General features: G+C 46.4%; 1 protein-coding gene and 1 pseudogene across 3 annotated transcripts in view; both read left to right on the forward strand.

Moving 5' to 3' along the window:
- IP6K1 (inositol hexakisphosphate kinase 1) overlaps positions 1 to 19,855 on the forward strand; it is a 38,802-nt gene extending 18,947 nt beyond the window's left edge. For all 3 annotated transcript variants that reach the window (XM_061128567.1, XM_061128569.1, XM_061128568.1), the window contains exons 2-6: positions 1,768 to 2,102; positions 11,472 to 11,682; positions 13,455 to 13,636; positions 15,730 to 15,905; positions 16,446 to 19,855. In XM_061128567.1, the coding sequence (XP_060984550.1) occupies positions 1,880 to 2,102; positions 11,472 to 11,682; positions 13,455 to 13,636; positions 15,730 to 15,905; positions 16,446 to 16,979 (1,326 nt within the window). In that variant the 5' untranslated portion in view covers positions 1,768 to 1,879 and the 3' untranslated portion in view covers positions 16,980 to 19,855. The remainder of the gene's footprint in view (positions 1 to 1,767; positions 2,103 to 11,471; positions 11,683 to 13,454; positions 13,637 to 15,729; positions 15,906 to 16,445) is intronic.
- On the forward strand, positions 2,109 to 9,107 carry LOC133045928 (aminoacyl tRNA synthase complex-interacting multifunctional protein 2-like; annotated as a pseudogene).
- Positions 19,856 to 20,199: the final 344 nt, after the last annotated feature.

Below are 20,199 nucleotides of genomic sequence, written 5' to 3' on the forward strand. Positions count from 1 at the left end.
TACCTAAAGTCTCCTGCCACCGGGGACACCTCCAGGAACCTTGAGAAAAGCCTTCTGCAGTAGATTCGTGTCCTAAGTGCTGCCACTGTCCTTTCATATTTTATTTTCTTATAGTTGTGCTTTTACTCACCGTGGTCCTCTTCCTCGGATTATTTAATTCATTTTAACAAGCTTTTCCCTTTTTTTGGTGAGCACTGCTCTATGCCAGGAACTGCCTCGAACCCGAGATGGAGTTAAGAGAGAATGGTTTGGTGGTGGTGACAGATGACAAATAGATGACAGGACAGTGAATGTATTGCTTCTGTAGGCTTGGCACAGGATGCCACAGGAGACGCAGAGGTGTGCATCACACTCTCGTTTGAAGAGAATGGAGTCGGAGCCGTATCCTGAAGGAGAACTTAAGTGAACAAAGGGATGCTGATCCATTTGGGGGAGTGGGAATGGTGTTGATAGCACATAGTTTCTTGGGCAGCTTTGGAGTAAAGAAAATTTTACATTTTGCAATAGTGTGACTATATAGCTGATTTTGCTTCCCTGGTAGCTCAGATGGTAAAGAATTCATCTCCAATAATTCATCTCCAATACGGGAGACCTGGCTTCCATCCCTGGGTTGGGAAGATCCCCTGGAGGAGGGCGTGGCAGCCCACCCTAGTATCCTGCTGGCAGAATCCCCGTGGACAGAGGAGCCCGGCGGGCTACAGTCCACGGGGTCGCAAAGAATCAGGTATGACTAGCGACTAAGCACAGCACAGCATAGCTCATTTTGCCCATAATGAGGAGGTTCAGAAAAAGTAACAGTTTATCTCTCACAGGTAAAGCCATATTACTGCTCTGTAAATATTTTTCTTTTAGTCTTGATCTTTCAGATGTTGTCTTGCCTACTATGTTCCTTTTTAAGTTTTAAAAATTTTATTGAAGTGTGATTGGTTTATTACCATGTTAATTTCTTTGGTACAGCCGGGTGACTCAGTTACACGTGCTCTTCTTCATTTCCTTCCCCGTTATGGTTTATCACAGGATATTGGATGTAGTCCCTGTGCTGAACAGTAAGATGTTGTTTATCCACCCTGTATGATCGTTTGCCTCTGTTGATCCCAAACTCGCTATCCTTCGCTCCCCCACCTGCCTACCTACTACATTCCTAATTTAAAAGATATATTCATTATTAAGTGTCACACTATAGAAACTTTCTTGAGAGAAAACTTATATTAAAACGAGGCTATTTAAGTACAAAGAGCTTTTCCGTGTCCCGCTGTTTGTGTAGAATCAAACAGGAACAGAAGCTCTGTGGTGCTTGCCATGGTCATAAGTTGATGGCCGTAGATTTAAAGTAGAAGAAATATGACGTCTGAATACCTTTGGGGAAAACAAAACCTTTTTATGCTTCTACAACTCAGGAGGGAATGGCTTTCCCTGCCAAGTCCTTGACACCTTAAGCAGAAAAGTTGGGAATCTCATGAGACCTGATTTTGGAGGCAAAACCCTTTCCTCAAGTCAGGGAGAGACCCTTCCCAGTACTGGATGTTGTGAGAAATCCAGACAGAATGGTACAAAAGATGGGTGGAGGCGACCCACATTGCATCATTCAACAGAAGTCAGCCCAGCTCGCTCCCAGGGATCTGACAGGGTTGTCATCCTGGGGAGCACATAGTGGGGAGCAAGACACAGCCCCTGTTCTTCCTCAGGAGTGGATGTTGTGTGAACTCCCGAGAAGCTGTAGCTTGCCGGGTGTCCTGATTCCCTCTTTTCCTCTCTCCCCTCTGTTAGGAGAGAAGAAGCAGCTGAGCAGACGCTGACCGTCGGCTCTCAGCCCGCCAGGACCTGTCGCGGCTCATGTGCCACATCCTCTGCCCTCGGTGTGCAGCTGGCCCCCAACGCGATGTGTGTTTGTCAAACCATGGAGGTGGGGCAGTACGGCAAGAATGCGGGGCGGCCCGGAGACCGGGGAGTCCTCCTGGAGCCCTTCATCCACCAGGTGGGCGGCCACAGCAGCATGATGCGCTACGACGACCACACTGTGTGCAAGCCCCTCATCTCCCGGGAGCAGCGCTTCTACGAGTCCCTCCCTCCCGAGATGAAGGAGTTCACCCCTGAGTACAAAGGTCAGTCCCTGGCCAGTGTGGAGAGAGCAGCGTGGAGGCCCTCAGCCCCGCTTCCTTGTTCCGTCGGCCACGTGATACGATTGAGGGTCTCTGTTGTCTCCTTGCAGCGAAGTCACTTTGATAAGCAAAATTTGAAAGCATCAGCGAGGTCTTTATTTTTTGAAAACTGAGTCCATTGGTAGGTAAACCGGAGAAGAATAATTCACAGCATTAAGGCCGTTGGCGAAGAGCATGCTGTTGTTGAGGAGGTTTCCCTGTTGGCTGGGATGGTCTAGGAGAGAAGGGGCAGCCCTTCTCTGCTCCCAGAGAAGGAATTGGATGCTCTCCAGGCTCAGGGGATGAGGTAGCTGGTGAGGAGGTGCTCTGGAGCTTGTGTCTGTATGTGCTAGGGGAGAGTGGATGGTAAGAATTTTAGAGAAGGACTGGGGCCTGGAGGTCCTGACTTTTCAAGGAAAAATAATCTGCTTTATAATGTAACTTGATAGACTAGAACCCCATGAACGTATACCAGAATTTAAGTCACTTTGTTTTAAAATCTGATTTTTGTCACTGTGTGTATACATTTTTATGACTGATCCTCATGTATAAGTTGGGACTTCCCAGTGGCACTAGTGGTAAAGAACCTGCCTGCCAACGCAGGAGACATAAGAGATGTGGATTCAATCCCTAGGTTGGGAAGATCCCCTGGAGGAGGGCACGGCAACCCACTCCAGTATTCTTGCCTGGAGAATCCCATGGACAGAGGAGCTTGGCGGGCTATGGTCCATAGGGTTGCGGAGAGTCAGACATGACTGAAGCGACGTAGTATGCATCCATGCACGTATAAATTACGTTTTTTGTGTTCTTTTTATTTTGGCTGTGCTGCATGGTTTGTGGAATCTTAGTTCCCTGACCAGGGATTGAATCCAGGCTGCTCAAGTGGAAGCGCTGAGTCCTAACCACTGGACTGCTGGGAAATTCCCTGTGTTCTGTTTTTTCACCTTTTCCAAAGCAGTGTGAATTCAGGCATGTTTGCACTACGCTTTACTTGGGAGATCCTCGATTTAGAAAAACCAGTCCATATTGGTATTGGCTTTTGTTTTCTTAATTCTTTTATTGTGGTGAAATATACATAACATAAAATTTAACCATTTTATAAGGTGGATGCAGCTTTTTAAAAAATAAAGTATAATTGATTTATAATGTGTTGTTATACAGCAAAATTTACCATTTTTAAGTGTTTAACTTAGTGGCGTTAAACACACTCACTGTGCTGCGTACCATTACCATTATCTATTTCTGGAGCTTTTACATCACCTCAAACAAAACCTCTGTACCCATTAAATAACTCATTTCCCCCTCACCTGGTACCCTCTAATTTACTTTCTGTATCTATAAATTTGCCCATTTTACATATTTCATACAAGTGGAATCATGTAATGTTCGTCCTTTTGAATTTGGCTTATTTCATTTAGCATAATGTTTTCAAGGTTCATGTGTCAGAACTTCATTTGTTTTTACGGCTGAATACTATTCCACTGTAAATATATGCCGTATTTTATTTATCTGTTCATCTGTTGACGGATACCTGAGTTGTTTCCACCTTTGGGCTATTGAGAATAATGCTTCTATGTGTATTACCTTACAAATGCCTGCTTGAGTCCCTGATTTCAATTCTTTTGGGTATATACCTAGGAGTGGAATTGCTGGATCATATGGTAATTTTGTGTTTAGTGTTTTTGAAAGACTGTCAAACTGGTTTCCATATTAGCCTACCATTTGACATTCTTACCAGCAGTGTTTCTTTTTCTCCATATCCTTACAAACCCTTATTTTCCATTAAAAACAATAGCAACAATTGTGTAGCCACCCTGGCGGGTGTGAAGTGGTGTCGCACTGTTATGATACGTGTTTTCTTAATGACTAATGAATGATGTTGATGTGCCATTGGCCGTTTGGTGTATCTTCTCTGGAGCAGTGTCTATTCAAGTCCTTTGTGCAGTTTTGAATCAAACTGTTTGTTACTGTTTTCAGAACAGAATCAGAAGCATATTGAATTTGGAGGAATAGATACTCTTAACGCTGCAAAACGAGAGAGAAGCGAGAATCAAACACACTGCTGTCTCTAAGTGGCTAAGAAACAAGTTACAAATGCTTTATAAATGTAGCTTTAGCCGCCCACCCATCTACACTCAACACATCATGGCCAAATCTTTTGCTATAAAAATGCCAAAACCAGAAAAAAAAAAAACTACAAGCCTTGTTAGCTCATGGAGTCCTCTTCTGATGCTAAGGGAAGAAAAAAAAAAAAACCCTTTAAAATGAAGTAGAACCCCAGGCTCCAGAGAAATGTTTACTAAATCACAACCACCAGAATTTGGACTAGTTAGAATCTCAAGGTGCCACCCAGGGAAGGATTGTCAGTCATCTATTGGTTCAGTTTTCCTAACAACCTACTCTCAGATTGGGGAACAGAAGTCTTTAAAAACCATAGCAAGTCTTTAGTATCTACAGTATCTTCAGTGGAAGCACAGAGTCTTAACCACTAGACCACCAGAGAAGTCCTTTACTTTTTATTTTGAAATGTAAAATTACAGAAAAGTTGCGAAAGTAATAGAGGTCCTCTAATGCTCCCATGATGCCAGTGCGCCGAGTGAAGCCTGTCGCTGTGCAGCCGACCTCTCCCTGGAGATGCCTGCACTGGCTTTCCTGTGTGCATGGCCAGACCAGCAGCCCCAGGCAAGATTCAGGAAGCGTCGTCAACCTCTTGAGTTCTGCCAGGATGATGGTTTATTTTTACTTTTCCCACCAAGATGATATTTGAAAATATCTGTGTGAATGGAAAGCTGCAGTTGATGGTTCTCTGCAAGATGATTCAGATGCCAGAAGTGGATTTGGATGTAACCAGCGTAATCCAAGCTGTTGAACCCACTGCTTCAGCTGCCAGCACAGTGGGCTGAAATTCAGTGTTTGGAAGGGATTACAGGGCACTGAAAGACATCTTGATCAACACAAACTCAGCCTCGACTCTCCTCCCTTCCCCTCCTCATCCCTCCCCTTCCCTCCCTTCCCCTCTCCTGCTTGTGTGGTACTGGCTTCTCCGTGACCACTGTAGAGGCCTTTCTACCTTTCACACATACTCAGTGAGAGCATGCCAGAAAATCGTCTTGAGTGCTTTGGTGAGCAGATGAAAAAACAGCCCTGTCGTGAATCAGCTGGGTCTTACTCTAATTCCAGAGAATGTGCTAAAGACTCAAATGAAGTTCAGTGTCCCAGTGATGTATCCCATTGAAGGAGAAGGGAAGAGAGACAATTTTTGGTTTTCTCTGACCAGAAGCATAATGCTATAGATGTAACCCTTATTGGTAGCTGGGTAGAAAGAGCTATTTTTCAGCTAGAAGAGGGAAGCCCTTGAGTTCTGCTCCATGAATTCAGCTTTCGGAAAGAGCCCCTGGCTTGTTGGGAGTGAACTGACTGTGGCAGAAGTTGCGCTGTGGTCTGTGCCCCAGCAGACAGGAGCTCTGCACTGGGTGGTGCAGCCAGTGTGAGGAAGGGGGTGAGGGCCTGTGAAAACCTGGCACTTCTGAACACTGCCCTTAAGTTCCTTCAGTGAATTTCAGCACCTGACTTTAAAGGGTTTAGATTTTAAGAATGCTGCTATTTCATACCTATTGGATACTGAAATCAAAGGCTTTATTTAGGTTGGTTGTCTAGTATTAATAAATAAAAGCATCATTAAAAGATACATAACCATATCATGGTTTATAATTACCAAAGCCAGAAAAGGAGCTTTGGTGTAATACTATTAGCTGACCTGTACACTTTATTCAAATTTTGGCTATTTTCTCACATGTCATTTTTCAGGTCCAGGATTTCACATTGTATTTATTCCTCCTTGGCCTCCTCCAGTCTGGGACAGTTTCTCACTCTTTATTTGTCTTTCATGACCTCGATGCTTCTGAAGAGTACTAGTAGTTATTTTGTAGATTGTCCATAAATTTGGATTTGTTTTCTCTTTCCTGATGATTAGATTGAGATTATATGTCTTGGGCAGTAGAAATGATCCAGTATCCTCTTCAGTTCCTCATGTCAGGAGATCCATCTCTTGTTACTGGTGATTTAACTTTGATTGCTTTGTTAAGATGGTGTCTGCCTGGCCTTTGCACTGTAAAATTATGACTTTTCTTGTTGTAATTAATGAGTTTCATGTGGAGAGATACCTTGGGACTCTCTGGATATCCTGCTTCATAGCATACTAGTTTTCCAATTGATCAATGGTTCTTTCCTGTGATAATTACTAAACTGCAGAGTGAGGGACAGGGAGGCCTGGCATGCTGCATTCCATGGGGTAGCAAAGAGTCAGACATGACTTAGTGACTGAACAACAACAAAATTGCATGCCTAATGATGACATCTCTTTTAATCATTTCTTCTATACTTAGTAGTTAAAATAAATTACAATTCTATAAGGAAGAATTATCCCTCCTCACCCATTTATCTGTCAGTGTGGACGTATGTATTTTATTCCTCAAATTATTCTAGATTGGGTCACTGGGACTCCTTAACATGAGCTCTTGTATACTTTTGACATATACCCCTCATCATTTTTAGCTATTTCATTACTTTCAGTTACCAAGAGATATTCCAGGCTCATCTTGTATTTTTCTGCCCTGATTCAGGAACCAGATTTTGCAACAAGCTTTTCTTCCTTGTATCATAGGAATGATAGGTAGGAAAAACAAGATCTTGGTGCTGGATGTTCTGATTGCCACTGGAGTGGCTTTGCTTTTAGGCCCTTTCAACACAGAGGTTTAGAAAATGCATATATTAATTCTAACGCACAATCACATACACATTTCTTTATTGCCAGAACCACAGGTGTTTTTAAAACTCAGCTAAGGAAAAATGCCAATAATATTCTATATATATATATTTTTTAATATTCTATATTTTGGCAGTAGGTTTGAAGAGGGATTTCCGTTTATTTAATACAACCAGCTGTAGCCATCAAGTGTTACTGCTTGCAGTGCTAAATGCCTTGTATCGTTTTTCAAAACCTTGCCTCATTCATTTATCAAGTATTTATTGAGCATCTACTGGATGCCAGGCCCTGTGCTCATTAGTGTAGAAGACGAAAAAGACCCATATCTTCATGGAGCTTACATGCTAATGTGAGAAAGAATAAACAAATTATAGACAAAACAATTATAGATTGTGTTAAGTACTTTGAGTAAAATAAGTAAGGTTCTGTAATTGACAGTAATAAAGCTTCCAAACCAGAGCCCCTGATACAGGATGATTGGGGAAGGAGTGTCTGGGGAGACTTAAAGGACTGGAGGATGAGGAGCAACTGTGGACAAAGGACAATGGAAAGAACATTCCAAGCTTCCAAGGATAAGCAAAAACCCTGAGGTAAAAAACAATGGACAGACAGAACTTCAGTGCTCTAAGAAACTACTCTAGCTCTTTTTTGCCAATTAAAAGTTAAGAAACAAGCCTATTCATAAGTGGTCAAGGGACTTGAATAAACATTTCTCCAGAGAAGACACACAGATGACCAACAAACACAGGGAAAGACTATCAACATCACTAGTCATTACAGTTAAAAGTTCAGTCGCTCAGTTGTGTCCGACTCTTTGTGACCCCATGAATCGCAGCACGCCAGGCCTCCCTGTCTATCACAAACTCCCGGAGTTTACTCAGACTCATGCCCATCGAATCGGTGATGCCATCCAGCCATCTCATCCTCTGTCGTCCCCTTCTCCTCCTGCCCCCAATCCCTCCCAGCATCAGGGTCTTTTCCAGTGAGTCAACTCTTCGCATGAGGTGGCCGAAGTATTGGAGTATCAGCTTCAGCATCAGTCCTTCCAATGAACACCCAGGACTGATCTCCTTTAGGATGGACTGGTTGGATCTCCTTGCAGTCCAAGGGACTCTCAAGAGTCTTCTCCAACACCACAGTTCAAAAGCATCAAATTTCGGCACTCAGCTTTCTTCACCGTCCAACTCTCACATCCATACATGACCACTGGAAAAACCATAGCCTTGACCAGACGGACCTTTGTTGGCAAAGTAATGTCTCTGCTTTTTAATATGCTATCTAGGTTGGTCATAACTTTCCTTCCAAGGAGTAACCATCTTTTAATTTCATGGCTGCAGTCACCATCTGCAGTGATTTTGGAGCCCAAAAAAATAAAGTCTGACACTCTTTCCACTGTCTCCCCATCTATTTCCCATGAGGTGATGGGACCAGATGCCATGATCTTAGTTTTCTGAATGTTAAGCTTTAAGCCAACTTTTTCACTCTCCTCTTTCACTTTCATCAAGAGGCTTTTTAGTTCCTCTTCACTTTCTGCCATAGGGTGGTGTCACTAGTCATTAGGGAAATGCAAATCAAAACCACAATAGAGACTTCTGTCACCCAGTGAATGGCTGTTACAAGGAAGAAGAGAAGTGTGGCCAAGATAAGGAGAAATAGGAACACTGCTGGGAATAGTGTCAAAATAGAATAGCCACTGTAGAAAACAGTTTGACAGTCAGTTCTTCAAAAACATTAAAACACAGAAATTGCCAGCAATTCCATGCCTAGATATATGCCCAAAAGAATTGAAAACAGGGACTCAAACAGATATATGTAAAGTAATACTCACTGAAGCATTATTCATAATAGTCAAAATGTGGAAGCAACCCAGGCATCCATCAACAGATGAACTGGTAAACAAAATACATTTACATAATGGATAAATGGCATACATTTACAGTGGAATAGTATTCAGCCATAAAAACAAATGAAGTTCTGACACATACTACAAGGTGGATGAACATTGAAAACGTTATGCTAAGTGAAAGAAAGAAGCCAAACCCAAAAGGATAAACATTACATGATTTCCACAGTGATTCAGTATACATATATGTCCGTTCTTTTTAAAATTGTTTTCCATTATGGTTTATCACAGGATATTGAATATAGTGCCCTGTGTTATAGAGTCGGACCTTGTTGTTTATTCTCTATATATAATACTTTGCATCTGCACATCCCAAATTCTCAGTCCATTCCTGCCCCACCCCCCACCCCCCACAAGTCTTCTCTGTATGTGAGTTTGTTTCTGTTCCGTAGGATAGATAAGTTCATTTGTGTCATATTTTAGATTCCACATATATAAGTGATACCATATGGTATTTGTCTTTGTGTTTCTTGCTTCACTCAGTATGATAATCTCTAGGTCCATCCACGTTGCTGCAAATAGCATTAGTTCATTCTTTTTTATGGCTGAGTGGTATTCTGTTGTATATACGTACCGCATCTTTATCCATTAATCTTTTGATGGCCATTTGGATTGTTTTCATGTCTTGGCTATCGTGAACAGTGTTGTTGTGAACTTAGGAGGGCATGTATCTTTTCAAACTATTGTTTTGTCCAGATACATGCCCAGGAGTGGGATTGCTGTTATCACATGGCAACTCTAGGTTTTAAGGCGCCTCCATACTGTTCTTCATAGTGGCTGTACCAATTTACATTTCCAGCAACAGTGTGGAAGGGTTCCCTTTCCTCCACACCCTCTCCAGCATATATGATTTGTAGATTTTTTTCATGATTGGCCATGAATCATGTGTGAGGTAGTATCTCCTTGTAATTTTGATTCGCATTTCTCTAATAATTAGCCATGTTGAGCATCTTTTCATATATCTGTTGACCATCTGTTTCAAGTATCTATTCTTTATACAACAACAATAACAAAACTCTCAGCAAACTAGGGATGGAAGGAAAGTTCCTCAAACCTGATAGAAGGCATCTATGAAAAACCTACAGATAGCTTCATACTCAGCGATGAGACAGTCGCTTTAGCCCCTAAGATGGAGGAATGAGATAAGAGTGTCCGTGTTCTCCATTTCTAGTTGACATTTAACTTGGAGGTTCTGGCCAGTATAGGTAAGCAGGAAAATAATAAAAGGCATTCAGATTGGGAAGGAAGAAGTAAAGCTGTCTTTATTTGCAGACAGTATAGAATTCTGTCTTCAGCTAAACTGTCCATCACTTGTTGGAGTAGAATTCCCACAAAGAACTCAAAATTGACATCCTGAACCCTCTTTTGTTAGGAAGTTACTTGAAGATGTATTCCACTCAGATTAGGAGGAAGTCAAGAAAAAGGGGGGAAAGGAGAGGATCGTAGAAGGAACAGCTCTGTCTCTGGTCAGCTCCAGCTTGGGAGCCCCGTGGCAGGCCTGGAGGATACTCCGCATCAGAGCAAGAGGGGGAGCCCAGGAAACAAAGAACATTGTAGACCAGGGGGCATTCAGGCTTGAACAGAATTGAAGCTCTGGAAAAGACAAAGGGAAGAAGTTATGAAAACGGAAACCTGTAGGAGAGGCACGTTATCTTCCTAAGGAAGCCAGGGTACGGTTGTGAAGCCCACTGAAGTGAGGTGTGCATTTAAGCAATGTAAGAAAAGAAGAAAACATTACATGTTGATGTTTCAAGGGTTTTTTTCCTCCTAAAAGAGACCAGGGTTTAAGAGCAGTGTCCTCCTGGAGAAGGCAATGGGCCAAAGAAAAGGATGTTCTTGGTCTGGCATACTGACATATTCTTAAAGGCTTGTCACCGATTCTCAGATCATAATGCCGATTTTGCACACCAAGAGTGTAAAACGAGACATGTAACTGATAGTAGGTTGGATTATGGAAATCAGGTGAAGGGCAGCCTGGACTTTTTTAACAACCAAAGAAACTCATTGAGTTAGATTTCTAGGTGCTGTGTTTCAGCTCCTTTGGTAATGATCCAGAAGAAACCAAGGACAAGCTGTTTGATAAAAATGGACACAATGAACTTGCATGAGTACTGTGTGGAAAATAGCTGTTTCCACTTAGGAATGCTGGTGCTTTGCTGAGGCCGAAGTTCTGCCTGGTGAGCCTGGACTAGCCTGATCCGCAGTGCAGAGACATGTTTTGGGGGCTGTCTTGGAGGAGTCTTGATGTCTCCCTTGGTGACACTGTCAGGCAGAAGGAAACCAGATCTCGCAGAGGACAGAGGAGATGACAGCAGTGTAGGGCAGTTCAGTAAGTGGAGGTTAAATTATGCTGGGTGTGGCTGTGTCACCTGGAAGATACAGTTCTTCTGAATGGTACAGAAGGCAATAGTTGAAAGCAAGAGAGTTAGATAAGAGGATGGGAAATAAATACAAATGTATCCAAAATCAAAGGGGAATGGTGGATTAAGGAGGGGAATGAGTGGTGAGGTATGTTCTGAAAAAGATGCCTGCCCCTCATCGTTCCTACAGCGGCTTCAGGGCAGGTGATGACTGTGTGGAGGGCCAGCAAGGGCCAGCAGCCTGTGCTGAATGGACCCAGCCTGGGTGAACATTTGTTGACTGGCTGATGCTTTTTCCCCAACAGGAGTGGTATCCGTCTGTTTCGAGGGGGACAGTGACGGTTACATCAACTTGGTGGCCTACCCGTATGTGGAAAGTGAGACCGTGGAGCCGGATGATGCACCGGAGCGGGAGCAGCCTCGGCGCAAGCACTCGCGCCGGAGCTTGCACCGGTCAGGCAGTGGCAGTGACCACAAGGAGGAGAAAGCCAGCCTGCCCCTCGAAACCTCGGAGAGGTAAGGGGCTGGTGAGCGGGGCTGGCGATGCATGTCTGGTGCTGTGAGCACAGACACTCAGAGTATCTCTAGCATCCTGATGCATCACGTGGAAGCAGGGCTCACTGTGGAGGGACGATGGCTGATGTTCGCAGGTTCACCACATCGTGCCGCCTGCATGTTCCATCGCCCCGGTGGGGCCCCTTCTGAGTTTGGCTGTAGCTGGTCGAGAGAGAATGGAGTTCTCTCAGCTTTTTGAAGCAAGAACACGCTGTTGTTTTCTTCCAGCTTTGTTAATATCTCGCATTCCCAAGGCAGAGGTGGAGGTGCACTGGCCCATGGTGAGGTCCCAGCTGCTTTCTCCCCTGCAGGATCGCAGAGCCCAGAGGCAGTGAGTGCAGCCAGGCCCATGCTCTTTAAGGGTTTTGGAGTCAGATCTCTGAGACTCTTGATATCACCTGTTAACCCTTGCCCTGCATCTAAAATTCAGCTTATTGAATTGGAAATTGAATTTTCTTGTAGATCAGGAAAAAGAATTATTTTTCTCAACACATCATGCAAAAAATGTACACCCCCACAAGCGTGGCCATAGTCAAAAGGATAGACAATGAAAGTTTTGTTGAGGTTATGGAGAAACTGGAACCCTCCTATGTTGCTGATGGGAATGTAAAATAGTGCTGCCATTCTGGAAGACAATTAGGCAGTTTTTCAAAAAGTTAAACCCAGCAACTGCACTCCTAGGTATATGCCCAAGAGAACTGGAGGAAAATAGTCACGTGTAAAATGTGTATGCAAGTATTTATAGCAGCATTATTCCTAATAGCCCCAAATTAGAAACAACCTGAATGTCTATCAGTTGATGAATGGATAAATTAAATGTGGTATAGGATATCACTCAGCAGTGAATAGAAATGGAATACTGACACATGCTACAGTATGAATGAACCTTGAAAACATACATTAAGTGGAAGAAGCCAGTCACAGAAAACCACATATTGTATGGTTCCATTTATTTAAAATGTTCAGAATCAGTAAATCCATATCTTTTCTGTCCAAGAGACAGAAAGTAGGTCAGTGGATGCCAGGGATTGAGGGGGCAGGGTTGATGAGAAGTCGCTATTACTAATGGTGACAAGATTTGTTTTGGGGGTGATGAAAATTTCTAAAAATTAGATAGTGGTGATGTTTTCTAACCTTGTGACTATACTTAAAAAAAAAAAAACTAGCAAATTGTAAAAATAAATAAATAAAACTAATGTAAACAAAAAATAATGTGAGCTTTTTGAACCAAAGTGAAATCAAAATTGTATGATTAAATTACTTTGTACATATTTAATCTCACTCAAAAATAAGTTTCAGTGAGGGAATCCATGGCAGTCCAGTGATTATGACTTGGCACCTTCGTTGCCGAGGGCCTGAGTTCGAGCCCAGGGAAGTGAATATCCTGCAGGCTGTGCAGCATGGCCAAAAAAAAAAAAAAAAAAAATCAGTAACTAGATTGCTCTGTGATTTGACTTAGAATTAGGGCTTTTCTTAGACGTGGCAACACACAGTTTCTCTCTTGACATCAGATCAGACCAGTTTAGCAGCGCTGGCTGCACACTCTCGCTCCTTACTGCACCCCGTTTACTCACTTTAAGGGGCTCATGCCTCTGGGGCCATGTGTCACCCATCAGAAAGATTTGTTAGATTGCACGTTAGACTTGATCCAGGCCTCCCCAACCCTATGTAGTGAGACCCCAGAGGATGACTCGTCTGAACCCCTTAGCAATGTGTATGTTCTTCCTTCTTAGCCCCCAGGAGGCAAAGAGTCCGAAGGTGGAGCTACACAGCCACTCGGACGTCCCTTTCCAGATGCTAGATGGCAACAGCGGTCTGAGTTCTGAGAAGATCAGCCACAACCCTTGGAGCCTGCGCTGTCACAAGCAGCAGCTGAGTCGCATGCGCTCTGAGTCCAAGGACCGAAAGCTCTACAGTATCCTTGTTACCGCTCCTCCAGCAGCGCCTGCTACTTGGGACCACAGCTCCCGTGTCAGGGCGCCTCCCAGTACCATGGTCAGCACCCTCTCTGTTCAGGGGCTCGTCTTTTGTTCTTATCTCCCTTTACCATGGGCTCTTCATGTTTTCATCATTTTTTTTTGTTTCCCTGCCTTTTGGGCCTGGTAAGACTGAAGCTTAAACTTGGCAGTTTAGAAACGTGCTCTCCAATAGAACTCTGTGACAGTGGAAGAATCTGTGCTAAAATTTGTGGTAGCCACTAGCCATATTGTAACTGAAATGTGACTGCTGTGACTGAGTTACTCAATTTTTAATTTGTTTAATTAAAATCTGCATTTAAGTCAGCAGGTATGGATAGTGGCTACCATATTTATCGGTGCATGTCTAGAATCAGGGCTGTGTATGTGTGTGTGTGCATATGAACACATGTACATCTGTATTTCTCCCCTCCCAACAGATAATATTTTTTTTTAATGTTTTAGTGTTTATTCTAAAGATAAACAATATACCAATGTAAAATAGTTTTAAGATAGCAGAGATAAAGTATTATGAAATGAGAATTCTTAAAATCAGTTAGCGTTTTGAAACAGTGGACAATAAATTACTAAGACTTACTGAGAAACTGAGGGGAAGTGTGCTGAGCACTTCATATGTACTTACTCAGTTTTCCTGTCTTTTGAGGGAGGAACTGTTATGATTCCCATTTATAGATGAGTATATGGAAGCACAGGGGGATGAAGTATTGTGCCCAGAGCCAGTGAGTGGAGAGGCAGGGTCCTACGCCCTCAGGCATTGTGAGATACTTCTGCAGCCTTCTTCGAGTTTTATTGTTGCTTGTTTATAAATCATAGCAGGCAATGAGACTAGTCAAAAGCTGCACATAATGAATTTCACATTGCTCTTTAAAGAATCAGAGGATATTAAAATGTTCATCATCAGAGTGATGCCGAGGGTCTTACCCTCTAAGACCAGGTGATTGCTCCATAGTCCAAAATATGGAACTGAGGGCTTGGCTGTGAGCCTCGATGATGACCGTTGGCAGACCTGTGACAAGCCCGTACCTTTATCTAAGATCATTGAAGACAGGAGATGTAGATGAAGACCTGGATGTAAACAGGAGATCCTAGAAGTACTAATGGATAAGTTTACTATATGGCTTGAAGTTTAGTCAGAAAATGGCGAGAGAAATTTAAATCCAGCTTTTTCTAAAGATTCCTGTTTGGGAATGTTAAATCTGAGTCATCATTTTTGCAGTAGAGCTACAAAGGACGTTTCTTACTTCTTATGCGTAAATGAGGCACTGGATTGAGCAGAGTCTTGGTTTACTGATGGTGCCAGGGATGTATGTGAAACTCCCAAATTTTCTTTGGTTTATTATGTGTGCCTGCAAGACAGAGTTAAAGAATAAAATTAAAATGATGACATCAAAAAATGTGGCAAATACATATGATTAAAAATTATTCATAAAAAGGCATGAAATTTTGTCACATGCTACAGTATGGATGAACCTTGAAACCAATTTGCTAAGTGAAGTAGCCAGATATAAAGGGACAAATATTCTATGACTCCGCTGATATGAAGTACCTAGGACAGACACATTCATAGCAACAGAAAGTAGAATAGTGGTTTCCAGGGGATATGGGGCGGGGGAGGAATAGGAGTTATATGTTTTAACATTATCTGTTGGGAAGGGAGAAATACACATGTGTACATGTGTTCATAGGCGCGCGCACGCGCACACACACACACACACACACACACACACACACTCCTGAACAGTTTCTAATTTCTGTTTGGGAAGATGAAAAGGTTTTGGAGAGTGGGTGGTAGTAATAGTTGCATACTTATAAATGGTTAACCTGGTAAATGGTGTATGTATTTTACCATAATAAAAATGTTTTCAAAGAAATAATAAGCCAGAGGTGTGACACCCACATTTGAGAGTCTCTGAGGTGAACACACATTATTACATTAGAAGGGAGTGCCTCCTTTCGTAGTAAAACTGGGTTTTCCTTTCCTGGCTGGGACTGCTGGCGAGTATGGTTGTTATTCCCCTTGACTGCGGTCCAGAGTTCCTCCTGCTTGAGAACGTGGTGCACCACTTCAAGTACCCCTGTGTGCTGGACCTGAAGATGGGCACCCGCCAGCACGGCGATGACGCCTCCGCCGAGAAGGCTGCCCGGCAGATGCGAAAGTGCGAGCAGAGTACGTCGGCGACGCTGGGCGTCAGGGTCTGTGGCATGCAGGTGAGTCCGCCTTGGCAAGAGCCCAGGTGCTTGCGTGTTTGGGGTTGTGTGTGTACCTGCTTGCTGTCCGTGCCAGGGGTCCTCCTGGCACAGTGGCCCAGAGTCTCCTCTGGGAGGCTGAGTCCCTGGGGGGGGGGGCGCTGGGTGCCTGTTTGAGACATGTTCCCTGAGCCCTCTCGTCCTTACCCGGGGACCCTGGACTGGGCTCTAGTGCAGAACCACTGTGAGAGCCTATTGCCTTGACACTGGGGCAACTAAGACTCTTGTCTGTCAGCATGATCGGTATTCTAATTTGAGTCCAGCTGGTCTCCTGGAGGGCTGCACAGGTAATGGCGGAACACCTGCAGGCCTGGTCTCCACACTCTCCTGCCTTTACCACAGGAAAGCTCAGGGCGGACTTGGCCTGCTCACTCCAGCCGTGCAGGCTGGAGCAGAAAAGTGCAGGTTGGTCAGAAGTACTTTCCAGACCGCGCCTGCCCAGGGCCCCGTGAGGTCCTCAGACCTCCCTGGTCCTCACCCGCCTGTCTCCTGGGGTTTTAGGTGTACCAGCTGGACACGGGGCATTACCTCTGCAGGAACAAGTACTATGGCCGTGGGCTGTCCATCGAAGGCTTCCGCAACGCCCTCTATCAGTACCTGCACAACGGCCTGGACCTGCGGCGTGACCTTTTTGAGCCCATCCTGAGCAAACTGCGGGGCCTGAAGGCCGTGCTGGAGCGGCAGGCCTCCTACCGCTTCTATTCCAGCTCCCTGCTTGTCATCTACGACGGCAAGGAGTGCCGGTCTGAGTCCTACCTGGACCGCCGGTCCGAAATGCGTCTGAAGCTCCTGGACACCAGCCTCCCGGAGGCGGCCCCGCCCTGCGGCCCTAGCACCAGCCTCAGCAGCAGCAGCCCGGAGGCGGGCCCCTTCTCTCCGCCCAAGGTGGACGTCCGCATGATCGACTTTGCACACAGCACGTTCAAGGGCTTCCGAGATGACCCCACAGTGCATGACGGGCCCGACCGAGGCTATGTGTTTGGCCTGGAAAACCTCATCAGCATCATGGAACAGATGCGGGACGAGAACCAGTAGGCCCAGCTCGGGGCCCCCCGGACCCCCTTCCTCTCCACCCGCAGGCAGGGACCATTGCTCTCAACTCGCCGTGAGGACACACAGACTTGCTTTTAAAGGGTTATATTTCTCTTTGGTGTAAACTAAAAGAAATGTTTTTAGCTGTAGCCTGGAATCCATATATATAAAGTGACGGAGGGCAGAACACGTCCTCTCAGCCAGGCTGCCTAGCTTGACGGCTCTGACTGCTGTGTCCAGGCAGACTTGGGAAGGAGAAGCTGCCCCTGGTGGGCCTGGCAGCAGGGACAGGGTGCCCCTGGACTTTGGTTTCTCTTGCCCAGGTCTTTGGAGTCTGTGATTGCAGGGTCCTGCTAGTTGCAGGGTGAAGCCCAGGGTTGGCGCAGGGCCCCTCCATGTTCATTCAGCCCTGGTTCCTCAGTCACAGAGGTTGGGTGCCCATCTCTTGGGGGACTTTATAACCTGTGCTGTGGGTATCACCCATCTCTTTGACAGGCGTTCCCAGGGCACCACAGGGCCAACTGCACATAGCTGGACCCTTCCTGGTTCTGACCTTGGCATGAGGCTAGATTCATGAAGCTGTGCTGAAGCCAGCTATGGCAGAGCGCAGGCTCTGGGATCCCCAGGCACTGTTTGGCACTTGAACCTGCTCCTGCCTGCACACCCCAGCCAGCCTTTCTCACTAAGACCCCTTGCCTAAGGAGGCCATCCCCTCTTGCCCCACTGCAGGGGGCCCTGCTCTGTGGGCTGAGGAGAGTCAGCCTCCCAGCAGCCTTTGGGGCCTCTGATGGCTCTGACCCAGACAGTATTTGCAGCCCCTGGGCTGTGGGTAGGAATCCACTTCCTCTGGCTTCTTGGGCAGCTTTGCTGCCTCGGAGAGACTGCTCCTTCCAGGGCTCAAAGGCTGTGGTCCGCTCAGGGTCTCACCTCTCTCCAGGCCAAGCTCAAGGCAGCAGCCCACTGTGAGGAGCTTGTGAGGGAGAACTTTAAGCTTGTTTGCTTTTGAGGACATCGGGCACTGGGTGCAAATGCCCCGATTCTGCTAATGAGAGTTTTGTCTTACCAGTACTGGGATCCATCCGTCTGTCCATTCGTCCATGTGCCAGCCCCTGTGATCTTTTCCCCTGGGGTGTAGCCTTGTTCAGTAGTAAGTATTGATTTCCCTCATGCTTCCCTCAGCAGAATACCCTCTTTCCCATTCCTGAGGTGAGCTTTTGCCCCTGTGCCCTTCCTCAGCAGGTGCTACCTTTTAAAAGTGGTAGCAAAATGAATCGGAGGAGGTGTTTCCCTGCCGGCCCAGCACTGTCTCTGTGAGCCTGTGGCATGGCCCCCTCGGCACTCAGCGCTGATGGTGCCACAGTGAAGACCGGGGGGATGACCCCTTCCTTGCTGATGGTTTCAGTGATTTTGCTGCCAGCCCTTATTGGCACAGAGACCTGCCACCTGTGGCCAGGAGCTCACCTAGCTGTTGCCGAGGTTAGTGCCCTCCCCTGAGTCCAGGGCCGCTGTCATTGTCACTGCTAGCATGTCCCTGTTACAGCATTCATGGTAAGCCTGCCAGCCTGTGTCTGTGAGAGGCCTCAGTAACTGATGGGCTACTTTCCCGCTCCTTAGAGATGCAGCCTCACACAGCTTAAATGGGCTCCGCGATGGGATCCCATCTCTCTCAGCCCTCTGACCCTGGTGCCATTGGTGGGCAGGTTCCCATTCCTGGGGGCCAGGAGGAGCAGCTTGTCTGTTTCTGGTCAGTAAAGAGCATCTTCTCTCATGTACTATTCTGTGGCTTCAGCCATGGGGGCAGTAGCTCTTCCTTAGCGTGGCTAGTCATTTCCTGGCAAGGCCAAGGCTAAACCAAAGGGTCTGGGCCCACTCGGGACCCACTTGATGGCACCTCCCCAGTGTGGGGATGTGCCGTGCTTCCTGAATTGGTGTATTGTGGGAGTTGCTGCCCCATTCCACTCGTCATTGTGAGAGAGGTTACACCCACTTACAGTCAGTATTTCCTGGCACTAAAAGAGCAGGGCTGGTTTTGCTGCTGCTTTCCCAGGGCAGGGTCCCTTTTCAGCACTTTTGAACACTTGCAAGACACAGCCCTGTTATCTAACGGGTGGCGGGCATGTGTGTCTGCACTTGCTGTTTGCCACTATTTTGCCCTGCTCCATGCCAGAGAGCCCTGTCCCTGCCAGGCCCTGCCTTCCCAGCCCCAACTTGGGACCAAAGTGCAAGACGGGATCACGGGTTGGGGTGTCCAAGTGACTCCTCTCTATAGTGCTTCCGTGGGCCAAGTCGACACCAGCCCCCTAGCGGGGTGGGATGGGCGGTGCTTAAAGAGGAAGGGGACCAGTGTAGCAACTTGCCAGGGACCCCACCCCTCCCTCACATCCGGGCCTGTGCAGTGGGCGTGGGGATTCTCCTAAGGGGCCAAAGGCCTGGGCTTCTTTGGTATCCTCTGCTCCCTTGCTCTCATCTGGTCACATGCACACTCCTAGATGCAGATTGCTTTGAACTTTAAAACTGTTCAATTTGGTTTTGTTTGTACCGATTTAAAAAATGTTTTAATAGGGAAAATTTGGGGGAGAACCATGGGTAGGGCCTGGTTCCTTTGCTTCTCGGGGAACAACAAGGCCTCGTCTGGAGGACCGCTCTCTGCTCCACTTTCCTGGAAGCTGCCTAAGCCTGTCCACGCCGCCCAAGCCCTGCGCCCGGATATGACACGTGGCTCCGGTCGCTTCTGGGCGCGGCTGCGTTTTCTCGGGACCTTGCGTGCATGGGAGGGAGTGCTCAGGCCTTGCGCCGAGCCCGCCCTTTCTGTACACCTAGCGCTGCCCTCCCCGCTTGTCTGAGGTCGTGTATGTCAAAATAAAGCCGCTAGAAACTGACGCGTGTCCGTGTCTTGGAGAAAACCTGCGGACTCCGGGAGTCTGGCCTGATAAGGCCCACCCGCGCCCCCTGCCCTGCCCCTTTTCTCCGGTCCGGCGGGGTGGTGCGGGAATCAGCCGGGCGCGGCGCAAAGGAAGCCTCGCCCTTGGCGCCAGCTCCGCTTTTGGATCCGCCAATGGCCAGCTGACCCGCAGGTCCCTGATCCCGGTTCCCATGGCAGCCCGGCGCGCTCGGCTCTCGTTGGCTGCGTCTGTCGGAGCCTCGCGTCCCGGCGCTCCTACGTTGACGGCGTGCCACGTATACCATAGCTGATTGGTCTGCCCGAGCCAACGTCACTTCCCGC

Source organism: Dama dama, chromosome 24, assembly GCF_033118175.1.
Source record: "Dama dama isolate Ldn47 chromosome 24, ASM3311817v1, whole genome shotgun sequence".
Classification (NCBI taxonomy): domain Eukaryota; kingdom Metazoa; phylum Chordata; class Mammalia; order Artiodactyla; family Cervidae; genus Dama; species Dama dama.